The sequence below is a fragment of the Pristis pectinata genome, chromosome 27 (genome assembly GCF_009764475.1).
Source record: "Pristis pectinata isolate sPriPec2 chromosome 27, sPriPec2.1.pri, whole genome shotgun sequence".
NCBI classification, from domain to species: Eukaryota; Metazoa; Chordata; class Chondrichthyes; order Rhinopristiformes; family Pristidae; genus Pristis; species Pristis pectinata.
This window is the reverse complement of record NC_067431.1, coordinates 643,986-656,828: the sequence shown is the minus strand read 5'-3', so window position 1 is coordinate 656,828 and position 12,843 is coordinate 643,986. Positions and strand designations below refer to the sequence as shown.

At 46.3% G+C, this 12,843-nt stretch overlaps 1 protein-coding gene across 8 annotated transcripts in view; it reads left to right on the top strand.

The window, feature by feature from the left end:
- The window catches only part of tmem107l (transmembrane protein 107 like), a 56,738-nt gene that overhangs the window by 39,424 nt on the left and 4,471 nt on the right, over nt 1-12,843 (top strand). For 2 of the 8 annotated variants that reach the window (XM_052040122.1, XM_052040125.1), the window contains exon 6: nt 859-955. The exons of the other annotated variants lie outside the window; for them this stretch is intronic. In XM_052040122.1, the coding sequence (XP_051896082.1) occupies nt 859-955 (97 nt within the window). The remainder of the gene's footprint in view (nt 1-858; nt 956-12,843) is intronic. 8 annotated transcript variants of the gene reach the window in all.

The window sequence follows — 12,843 nt, the reverse complement described above, 5'->3', positions numbered from 1 at the left end:
ATCCATTTAGCCACACGTTCTCCTGACCATCCTATTCCTATGGTCACTATAGCATGTGGCACTGGAAGTAATCCAGAGATTACAAATTTACAAGTCCTGCTCTTTAATTGTGATCTCGCTCCCTAAATTCATGTTGTGGAACCACATCCCTCATCCATCTGGCTGTTTATTCTCTCCATCTACTGACCCTTTCACAAAAGAAACAACACACCATCCTAGATTCACTTATGCAGCTGCAGAAATGGCTGTCTTTTCTCCTCCCACTCATGCACTTGGACTCCTGCTTCTCCCCTTTGGGCAGTTGAGCCCCCAGGGTACTGTGACCTTGGCTCTGGTCGGACTCCTCAGAGCTACATTCACCCCTCACCATTTTCCAACATGGAGGCACAGTGTGGAGGGAGATGCCCTCAGATGTGCCTGACTCCCTTCCTTGGAAGGGAATAGAAAGGTTGGTTAATGATAAGCAAAGATGTCAGAAAATATCAATTGACAGGTCAAATGGGCAAAAAATGGCAGGTGGAATTAACTCTGGACAAGTGTGAGGTGATGCATGACTTGCATTAGTGGGAGGGTAAACAAGGCAAAAGGATGATACAATGCTAAAAACAAGCAGCAGAATGTATGTCTATAGATCCCAAAAGTAGAATAACATAGTTCAGGCGATTGAGAGGCACATGGGATGCTTTATTAAGCTGAGGCATCATTAAATACATGGAGGATGTTCACCATTAACAAGATATGTGGCTCTGAGAGAGAGAGCGAGAGACTCTGTGTGTGTGTGTGTGTGTGTGTGTGTGTGTGTGTGTGTGTGTGAGTGTGAGATAATTCCCCACAATTCTTCCTTGATTTGTGCTGCAGCTGTTACAGCTCATTGCAGGGTTCCATCTGTCTGTCCTTCTTTTGTGTTTGAGAGATGGGAGTGCTGGACCTACTGGTACATCTTTGGATTCTGCAGGTATTACTGCCCGTGTTTACATTTAATGTCAGCCCTTCAAAAATGGAACATGTCTGCAAGAAGGATCATTTAAGTAGTGGGCTCTACTGAAAGGAAAGTGAGTGTTGGATTTCTAATTTGACTGGGTCATCACAGATGCACCATAAGCTGGAACATGATTCACTTGATACGCCATGAATCAACGTTGTTACAACAAGTTGGAACGTCATGTTACAACTGTACAAGACACTGGTGAGACCACACGTGGAATGTGTGCAGTTCTGGTCGCCCTGTTTAGTAAGCTGGAAAGAACGCAGAAAGGATTCAGAAGGATGTCAGTGGAACTTGAGGGCTTGAGTTATAAGGAGAGGCTGGGTAGGCTGGGATGATTTCCCTGGCGTGTAGGAAGCCGAGGAGTGACCTATAAAATCATCAGGGACATGGATAAGATGAATGGTCACAGTCTTTTCCCCAGGGTAGAGGAGTCTAAACTAGAGAGTATTGGCTTAATGTTGGGGGGGGGGGGGGGGTGAATGATTTAAAGTGGACCCGAGAGGTAACTTTTTCACACAGAGGGTGGTGGGTATATGGAATGAGCTACCAGAGGAAGTGGTAGAAGTAGGTACAATTACAGTGTCTAAGAGACATCTAGATAGGTTCACAGATAGGAGAGCTTTAGAGGGATATGGGCTAAATGCGGGCAAATGGGACTGGCTCAGGAAGGCACCTTGGTCAGCATGGACGAGTTGAGCCGTTGTATCCAAACAAAATATTGGTTGTGACATCACACATTAGAAAGGGTTGAAGGTCCAACAGAGAGTGCAGGTAAGATTGAATGGTGTGGTTTCAAGGTTAAAGGATTTCAGCCGAACATTGACTTCTCCAGTTTCAGGTAAGCTGCACTCTGTCTGTTCCTTTCTCCTTCTGATCTACCCAGGGCCTCTTGCACACACCCTTAGAAACAGAAAAACCTACAGCACAATTCAGGCCCTTCGGCCACATAGATCTATCGGTGGGTAAGCATTTGGGGGGCAGTGACCATTGCTCTATAACTTTTAGAATTGTCATGGACAGGGATAGAAGCAAAGAGGACGGGAAGATGTTTAATTAGGGGAAGGCGAATTATGAGGCTATAAGGCGAGAACTTGGGAGTGTAAATTGGGGTGACATTTTTGAAGGGAAATGTACTATGGAGATGTGGTCGATGTTCAGGGATCTTTTGCAGGATGTTAGTAGTAAATTTGTGCCGGTGAGGCAGAGAAGGAATGGTAGGGTGAAGGAACAGTGGGTGACGAGAGAGGTGGAAAAACTAGTTAGCGAGAAGAGGGCAGCATACATAAGGTGTAAGCAGCAAGGATCAGACTGGGCTCGTGAGGAATATAGAGTAGCAAGGAAAGAACTTAAGAAAGGGCTGAGGAGAGCAAGAAGGGGACATGAAAAGGCTTTGGCGAGTAGGGTTAAGGAGAATCCCAAGGCTTTTTTCTCATACATAAAGAGCAGAGGGATGGCTAGGGTAAAGGTAGGTCGATTAAAGGCAAAGGTGGGAGGATGTGCCTGGAAGCTGTGGAAGTGGGTTGAGGTTCTCAATGAATACTTCTCTTCAGTATTCACCAAGGAGAGGGATCTTGATGATGCTGAGAACAGTGTAGGTGAGGGTAATGTTCTAGAGTATGTAGATATTAAGAGAGAGGATGTGTTGGAGCTGTTAGAAAATATTAGGACATATAAGTCCCCGGGGCCTGACAGAATACTCCCCAGGCTGCTTCGTGAGGCGAGGGAGGAGATTGCTGAACCATTGATTAGGATCTTTGAGTCCTTGTCGTCAACGGGGATGGTACCGGAGGATTGGAGGGTGGTGAATGTTGTCCACTTATTCAAAAAAGGTAATAGGGATAGTACAGGGAATTACAGACCGTTGAGCCTTACGTCTGTGGTGGATAAACTGTTGGAAAGGATTCTAAGAGATAGGATCTATGAGCATTTGGAGAAACATGGACTGATTAGGGACAGCCAGCATGGCTTTGTGAAGGGAAGATCTTGCCTCACAAGCTTGATAGGGTTCTTTGAGGAGCTGACCAGGAAGATTGATGAGGGTAGTGCAGTGGATGTGGTCTACATGGATTTTAGTAAGGCGTTTGACCAGGTTCCACATGGTAGGCCTCTCAGAAGGTCAGAGCCAAGGGATCCGGGGAAGCTTGGTCGTGTGGATTCAAAATTGGCTTGCTTGTAGAAAGCAGAGGGTTGTGGTGGAGGGAGTGCATTCGGATTGGAGGGCTGTGACTAGTGGTGTCCCGCAGGGATCAGTTCTGGGACCTCTACTTTTTGTGATATTTATTAACGACTTAGATGAGGGGGTGGAAGGGTGGGTTAGCAAGTTTGCAGATGACACAAAGATTCGTGGTGTTATGGATAGTGTTGAGGGCTGTCGAAACTTGCAGAGGGATATTGATAGGATGCAGAGCTGGGCTGAGAAGTAGCAGATGGAGTTCAATCCAGAGAAGTGTGAGGTGGTACACTTTGGAAGGACAAACTCCAAGGCGGAGTACAAGGTTAATGGCAGGATTCCGGGCAGTGTGGAGGAGCAGAGGGATCTGGGGGTTCATATCCACAGATCATTGAAAGTTGCCGCACAGGTGGATAGGGTAGTTAAGAAAGCTTATGGGATGTTAGCTTTCATAAGTCGGGGGATCGAGTTTAAGAGCCGTGAAGTGATGATGCAGCTTTACAAAACTCTGGTTAGACCACACTTAGAGGACTGTGTCCAGTTCTGGTCCCCTCATTATAGGAAGGATGTGGAGGCGTTGGAAAGGGTGCAGAGGAGATTTACCAGGATGCTGCCTGGATTAGAGAGTATGGATTATGAGGAGAGACTAAAGGAGCTAGGGCTTTACTCATTGGAGAGGAGGAGGATGAGAGGAGACATGATAGAGGTATACAAGATATTGAGAGGAATAGATAGAGTGGACAGCCAGCGCCTCTTTCCCAGGGCACCAATGCTCAGTACAAGAGGGCGTGACTTTAAGGTAATGGGTGGAAAGTTCAAGGGAGATGTCAGAGGGAGGTTTTTTACCCTGAGAGTGGTTGGTGCATGGAATGTGCTGCCTGGGGTGGTGGTGGAGGCGGATACGTTGGGCAAGTTCAATAGCTTGTTAGATAAGCATATGGAGGAACTTAAGATGGAGGGATATGTGGGAGGAAGGGGTTAGATAGTCTCAGGTGTGGTTTGAAGGGCAGCACAACATGGTGGGCCGAAGGGCCTATATTGTGCTGTATTGTTCTCTGGTTCTTTCTTATCGGATTCTACATCCCTTTGTCGTCTCCACAAGTCACCTCCCAGCCTCTGTTGCTATTTGCACCCCTTCCCCCTCACCCAGCTCCATCTATCCATCAACCTGTCACAGGACATCGACCAGTACAGCATAGGAACAGGCCCTTCGGCCCACCATGTTGTGTCAAACTAATTAGACTAGTAATTAAATACCTAACTAAACTAATCCCTTCTGCCTACAGAATGTCCATATCCCTCCATTCTCTTTACATTCGTGCGTCTATCTAAGAGCCTCTTAAACACCTCTATTGTATTTGCCTCCAACACCACCCCTGGCAGCACATTCCAGGCACCCACCACTTTGTGTTTTAAAAAAACTTGCCCTGCACATCTCCTTTGAACTTACCCCCCTCACTTTAAACGCATGCCCTCTGGTATTAGACATTTTGACCCTAGGAAAAAGATACCAGCTGTCTACTCTATCTGTGCCTCTCATTGTCTTATAAACTTCTATCAGGTCTCCCCTCAGCCTCCACTGCTCCAGAGAAAACAACCGGAGTTAGTCCAACTTATCCGTATAGCACATGCCCTCTAATCCAGGCAACATCCTGGTAAACCTCTTCTGCACCCTCTCCAGCCTCCAAATCCTTCAACCAGAATTGAATGCAATAGTCCTGATGTGGCCTAACTAGAGTTTTAAAAACCTGCAACATAACTTCCTGACTCTTGAATTCAATACCTTGACTAATAAAGGCAAGCACGCCATACACCTTCTTTACCACCCTCTCAACTTGTGCAGCCAATTTCAGGGAGCTATGGACTTGGACCCCATGATCCCTCTGTACATCAACACTGTTAAGGGTTTTACCATTAACAGTGTACTGTCCCTTTATATTTGATCTCCCAAAGTGCATCACTTCACACTTGGCCGGATTAAACTCCATCTGTCATTTCTCCACCCATATTTGCAACTGATCTATATCCTGTTGTATCCTTTGCCAATCTTCTACACTATCCACAACACTGCCAATGTTTGTATCGTCTGTGAACTTACTAAGCCACCCATTAACATTTTTATCTAGTCATTTATATAGATCACAAACAGCAGAGTAGTGCAGATCCCTGCAGAACGCAGACCTCCAGCCAGGATAACACCCTTCCACCACTACCCTCTGTCTTCTATGGGCAAGCCAATTCTGAATCCAAACAGCCAAGTCACCGTGGATCCCATGCACCTTACTAAAATCCATATACACCACATCCACTGCTCTACCTTCGTGAATGTGCTTTGTCACATCCTCAAAGAATTCAATCAAGCTTGTGAGGCATGACCTGCCCCTCACAAAGCCATGCTGAGTGTTCCTAATCAGCCTATGCTTCTCTAAATGCCCATAAATCCTGTCTCTAAGAATCTTCTCCAGTAATTTGCCCACCACTGAAGTAAGACTCACTGGTCTATAATTCCCAGGGTTATCCCTACTCCCTTTCTTAAACAAAGGAACAACATTTTCCACCCTCCAATCATCTGGCACTACTCCTGTGGCCAGTGAGGATGCAAAGATCATTGCCAAAGGTGCAGCAATCTCTTCCCTAGCTTCCTGTAATAACCTTGGATATATCCTGTCCAGCCCCGGTGACTTATCTATCCTAATGTTTTTCAGTAGTTCCAGCACATCCTCTTTCCTCACATCGACATGCCCTAGTATATCAGTCTGTCGTACACCATCCTCACAAATGTTAAGGTCTTTCTGGTGAATACTGAAACAAAGTACTCATTAAGGACCTCCCTTGCCTCTTCCAACTCCAGGCACATGTTTTCTCTTTTATCCCTGATCAGTCCTATCCTCACTCTAGTCATTCTCTTATTCTCCACATACGTGTAGAATTCCTTGGGGTTTTCCTTGATCCTACATGCCAAGGACTTCTCATGCCCATAGAACCATAGAACAATACAGCACAATACAGGCCCTGCGGCCCACCATGTTGTGCCAACCTTCAAACCACACCTAAGACTATCTAACCCCTTCGTCCCACATTTCCCTCTATTTTAAATTCCTCCGTATGTTTATCTAACAATCTCGTGAACTTGGCCAACATATCAGCCTCCATCACCACCCTAGGCAGCACATTCCATGCACCAACCATTCTCTGGGTTAAAAACCTCCCTCTGATATCTCCCTTGAATTTCCCACCCATTACTTTAAAGCCCTGCCCTCTTGTATTGAGCATTGGTGCCCTGGGAAAGAGGCGCTGGCTGTCCACTCTTATCTATTCCTCTCAATATCTTGTGTACCTCTATCATGTCTCCCCTCATCCTCCTTCTCTCCAATGACTAAAGCCCTAGCTCCTTTAGTATCTCCTCATAATCCATATTCTCTAATCCAGGCAGTGTCCTGGTAAATCTCCTCTGCATCCTTTCCAACGCCTCCACATCCTTCCTATAATGAGGGGACCAGAACTGGACACAGTCCTCTAAGTGTGGTCTAACCAGAGTTTTGTAAAGCTGCATCATTACCTCGCAGCTCTTAAACTCGATCCCATGACTTATGAAAGCTAACATCCCATAAACTTTCTTAACTACCCTATCCACCTGTGAGGCAGCTTTCAGGGATCTGTGGATATGAACCCCCCCGATCCCTCTGCTCCTCTACATTGCCCAGAATCCTGCCATTAACCTTGTACTCCGCCTTGGAGTTTGTCCTTCCAAAGAGTACTACCTCACACTTCTCCAGATTGAACTCCATTTGCCACTTGTCAGCCCAGCTCTGCATCCTATCAATATCCCTCTGCAAGTTTCGACAGCCCTCCACACTATCCACAACACCACCGACCTTTGTGTCATCTGCAAACTTGCTAACCCACCCTTCCACCCCCTCATCCAAGTCATTAATAAATATCACAAAAAGTAGAGGTCCCAGAACTGATCCCTACGGGACACCACTAGTCACAGCCCTCCAGTCCGAATGCACTCCCTCTACCACAACCTTCTGCTTTCTACAGGCAAGCCAATTCTGAATGCACACGGCCAAGTCTCCATGGATCCCTTGGCCTCTGCCCTTCTGAAGAGGCCTACCATGTGGAACTTTGTCAAACACCTTACTAAATCCATGTAGACCACATCTACTGCACTACCCTCATCAATCTTCCTGGTCACCTCCTCAAAGAACCCTATCAAGCTTGTGAGGCAAGATCTTCCCTTCACAAAGCCATGCTGGCTGTCCCTAATCAGTCCATGATTCTCTAAATGCTCATAGATCCTATCTCTTAGAATCCTTTCTAACAGCTTACCCACCACAGACGTAAGGCTCACTGGTCTGTAATTCCCTGTACTATCCCTACTACCTTTTTTGAATAAGGGGACAACATTCGCCACCCTCCAATCCTCTGGTACCATTCCCGTGGACAACAAGGACTCAAACATCCTAGCCAACGGTTCAGCAATCTCCTCCCTCGCCTCACGAAGCAGCCTGGGGAATATTCTGTCAGGCCCCGGGGACTTATCTGTCCTAATATTTTCTAACAGCTCCCACACATCCTCTCTCTTGATACCTACATACTCTAGAACATTACCCTTACCAACACTGTCCTCAACGTCATCAAGACCCCTCTCCTTGGAACCTCACCCACTTCCACAGCTTCCAGGCACATCCTCCCACCTTTGTCTTTAATCAGACCTACCTTTACTCTAGCCATCCTTCCGCTCTTCACTCCTTAACCCTACTCGCCAAAGCCTTTTCATGTCCCCTTCTTGCTCTCTTCAGCCCCTTCTTAAGTTCCTTCCTTGCTACTCTATATTCCTCATGAGCCCTATCTGATCCTTGCTGCTTATACCTAATGTATGCTGCCTTCTTCTTCCTAACTAGTTGTTCCACGTCTCATGTCACCCATTGTTCCTTCACCCTGCCATTCCTTCTCTGCCTCACTGGGACAAATTTATCCCTAACATCCTGAAAAAGATCCCTGAACAGCTAGCACATCTCCATAGTACATTTCCCTTCAAAAATGTCATCCCAATTTACACTCTCAAGTTCTTGCCTTATAGCCTCATAATTCGCCTTTTCCCAATTAAATATCTTCCCTTCCTATTTGCTCCTATCCCTGTCCATAACATTGCTAAAGGTTATGGGGCAGTGGTCACTGTCCCCCAAATGCTCACCCACCGATAGATCTGTCACCTGACCCCATCTAGCTCTCCTAAGTCCATTCTTAAGATCACTCCTGGCTACCTTGTAACTCTCCTGAGCCCTGTCTGATCCATGCTTTCTAAACCTCAGGTAAGTTTCTTTCTTCCTCTTGACAAGATATTCTACATCTCTTGTCAACCACGGTTCCATAGAACCATAGAACAATACAACACAATACAGGCCCTTCAGCCCACCATGTTGTGCCGACCTTTAAACCACGCCTAAGACTAACTAACCCCTTCCTCCCACATATCCCTCCACTTCCTCCACTCTACCATCCTTACCCTGGCTCAGTGGGACAAACCTATCCAGAGCCCCATGCAAGTATTCCTTAACCTCCACATTTCTGCTGTGCACTTCCCCAAGAACATCTGTTCCCAATTTACACTCCCAAGTTCCTGCCTAATAGCATCATAATTCCCCCTCCCCAATTAAATACTTTCCCATATCGTCTGCTCCTATCCATCTGCAAGGCTATGGTAAAGGTCAAGGAGTTATGGTCACTATCTCCAAAATGCTCTCCCACCGAGAGATCTGAAACCTGATCAGGCTCATTGCCTAGTACCAGTATGGCCTTTCCTCTAGTCGGCCTGTCCACATACTGTGTCAGGAATCTTTCCTGTACACACCAAACAAACTCTGCCCCATCTACCCCCTTCACACTAAGGAGGTGCCAATCAATATTAGGGAAGTTGAAATCACCCATGACAACAACCCTGTTCTTTTTGCACCTCTCCAAAATCTGCCTCCCAATCTGCTCCTCAGTGTCTCTGCTGCTATTGGGGGGGTCTGTAGAATACTCCCAAAAGAGTGATCGCTCCCTATTCACCAGTCCTCTGGGACCTTGCCTGTGGCTGGAAAGGACATGAAGATCTTGGTCAAGGCCCCAGTACTCTCATCTTTTGCCTCTCTCAATAACCTGGGATTTATCCCATCAAGTCCTGGGGACTTATCCACCTTAAGGTTCTTCAAGAGACCCAACACTACCTCTTTCTTCATCTCAAAATGCCTGAGCCTATTAGCACACTCTACACTCATCTCACTATCCTCCATGTACTTCTCCTTGGTAAATTCCAATGCAAAATACTCATTTAGGACCTCACCCACGTCTTCCACCTCCAAGCACATCTTCCGTCCTTTATCCTAGAGTGGTCCTACCCTCTCCATAGTTATCCTCTTGCTCTTGACGTATGTATAGAATGCCTTGAGATTCTCTTTAATCCTACTTGCCAGGGACTTTTCATGGCCCCTCCTGGCTCTCCTGATTCCCTTCTTGAGTTTTTTTCCGGCTGCTTTAAAGGGCTCCATTTGATTTTAGCTTCCTAAACCTTACATATGCTTCTTTTTTCCTTCTTCACTAAATTCACCAGCTCTCTCAACATCCAAGGTTCCCTTACCTTGCCATCCTTGTCCTTCCATCTTACTGGAACATCCCTGTCCTCTACTCTGTGCAGTTGGTCTTTGAACACCTCCACGTGTCAGATGTAGACTTGCCCAAAAACCGCTGGTTCCAATTAACTCTCCCTGGTTTCTGCCTAATGCTCTCGTAATTTGCCCTGCTCCAATTTAATACTCCCCCACAAGCTCAATAGCCATCTTATATCTATAGCCATCTTAAAACTTAAGGAGCTGTGATTACGTGAATGTTCTCCCACTGAAAGGTCAGTCACCTGGCCAGGCTCATTTCCCAACGCCAGGTCCAGTATGTCCCCCCTTTTGTTGGACTATCTACATATTGATTTAAGAAACCCTCCTGGATGCATCTAACAAATTCTGCCCCATCTAAACCTCCTGCGCTAAGGAAGTCCCAGACTATACTGGGGAAGTTGAAGTCACCCACAACAACAACCTTGTTGGTTTTACACCTTTCCCTAATCTGCCTGCATATCTGTTCCTCAATGTCCCGGTGGCTATTGGAGGCTTTGTAGTGTAATCCCACCAGAGTGATTGCACCTTTCTTACTTCTGAGCTCTAACCATTTACTTAGTGGATAAGCCCTCCATTATGTCCCCCCGAGTGCACCTGATTAACAGTGCAACTGCCCCCCGCCCCACCGCCCCCCATTTGCTGCCTCTCTATCTTTTCTAAAACGTGGAAACCCTGGAACGTTAACCATCCAATCCTGCCCCTCTCTCAACCAAATCTCTGTAATGGCCGCAACATAGTAGTTCCATGTACTGATCCATGTTCTAAGTTCGTCACTCTTACCCTTAATATTCCCAGCATTAAAATAAACGCCCTTCAACCCATCTGTCCCATCGTGTCTATTACCTTGCTCCTGTCTGTTCTTTCTTACAGACATACTGGTCATGACATCTACCTTCCCCTCAACCCCTCCACACTCCAACCTGGTGCTCTGGTTTCCCTCCCCCTGCCAATCTAGTTTAAACCCTCCCAAGTAGCACTAGCGATCCTCCCGGCCAGGATATTGGTTCCCCTCCAGTTAAGGTGCGACCTGTCCCTCTTGTACAGGTCACCTCTGCCCCAGAAGAGGGCCACTTACCTCTCCTGGATCCACTATCACTTGCCAGCTCCTGCGCCCCCCCTCCCCCCACTGGTTCCCTTCTCTCCACTCTCACTCCTGATGCAGGGTCTCAACCCAAATGATTGACCATCCCCTGGCTCCACAAATGCTGCCTGACCCACTGAGTTCCTCCAGCAGATTGTTTGTTACTCCAGCTCCCAGCATCTGCAGTCTCTTGTGTTTCCAAATTTGGATCCAATTTGCTAACTCCCATGAATCCATGGGCTCTGAGCTTTGGACCTGTTTCCCATATAGGATCTTGTCAAAGGCCTTACTGAAGTCCATGCAAACCACATCAACACTGCCCTCATCAGTATGCTCCGTTATCTCTTCAAAAGATTCAATTAAATTAGTCGAACAAGTTCTTTCCTAACAAAGCCATCCTGATTATCTTTGATTAATCCCTGTCCTTCCAATTGCAGATTAATCCTGACCCTTGGATATTTTTCCAATAACTTTCCTACCTCTAACGTCAGACTCACAGGCCTGAAATTACCCGGCTTATCCCTGCTTCCCACCTAGAATAAAAGTTCACATTTATAGTCCTCCAGTCTTTACCCTACCCATGCCCAGTGAAAATTTAAAAATCTCTCCCTTGCCTGCCCCAGCAGCCGAGGATGGATCTCATCAGGCCAGAATCTGTCCACATTTAACCTCGCTAAGACATCCAATATCTCCTCTGTTTTATTGATGATATATTCTAGAATTTCACAGCCCTTCTCCCAGAATTCTCCAACTGCAATCACCTTAGTGATTGCTTAGTGAGTATAGATGAGAATTATCTGTTGTATCTTCACTTGTCTTCTCTGGCTTCATGCACACGTTGCCATTTTGTACCCAAACAGGCTCTGCTCTTTCCCTGGTTACCGCCTCAACATACTTATAAAATGCTTTCAGATCCTCCTTCATCTTGTTTCATGACCCCCTCATTGCCCTTGTAATTTTATTTTTCACCTCCCGTTTTCAGTTCTGTGTACTTGCCATGTGCTTCCTTTTTTTGCTTTATCTGGCCCTTGACATCCAGGGTTCCTTGGACTTGCTACCAGAAGGTTCCATCCTTGGAGCAACACTTTGCCTCGGTGCTCTCATTATTTCACTTTTGAATGACTCCCGTTTGTCAGAGTTAGATCTACCTGCAAGGAGTTGCTCCCGCTCTCCTTTTGCCAGCTCCTGTCTCCATCTCCAGAGTGCTCTCCCTCTGATCCTTCAACCAGTTGTCCAGCTACATTCCCTAGGGTTAGGTCCAGTACTGCTCTTTCTATAGCCAGACTATCTACACAGTGGCTCAAAACTTCTCCCAGATGGACTTTAAAAATTCCACTTCCTCAATGATTTTCATACTAAAACAATCCCTGTTAGTGTTGGGGAAGTTGAAATCCTCTTCTACTATTGCTGTTACATCTCTCTGTGATTTCTCGACATACCTGCTCTCTTATCTCCTCTGTCTTATTTGGAGCTCCTTGTTTGAATGCCTAACATGATCTCTGTACATGTCACAGGACCTTCTGTGAGTGCGACAATGGTAATTTCTCCATGCTTTCCGTCCACAGTCTGTATGCAGCTTAGCACGTGCTTGACCACACCGTTCTACAAAGTCCTACACCACTTTCTAGCTGGATGGGACTTGAGGTCTGCTCCAACCAGACTACGCCCAGTCCAAACCTGACCTAAGCTTATCATTTCTTGTCCATTGGCACGTGTAACAATCTCCAACATGTTTGATTTGAGGATGAAACTCCAAACATTGAGCAAGAGCGGAGGAAAATGCAGTAATATTAATTGCAAGTTGTAAACCTAAATGATCACACAAAGGAATTTCACTGGGTGTAAAACTTGGTATTTTACAAAGGCGTGATGTTGGAGAAAACCTTGTGCAATAGCCAAAGCTATGGGGCTTGTTACAGCGTCTGCAGTCCCTTGAGTCTCCAAACTC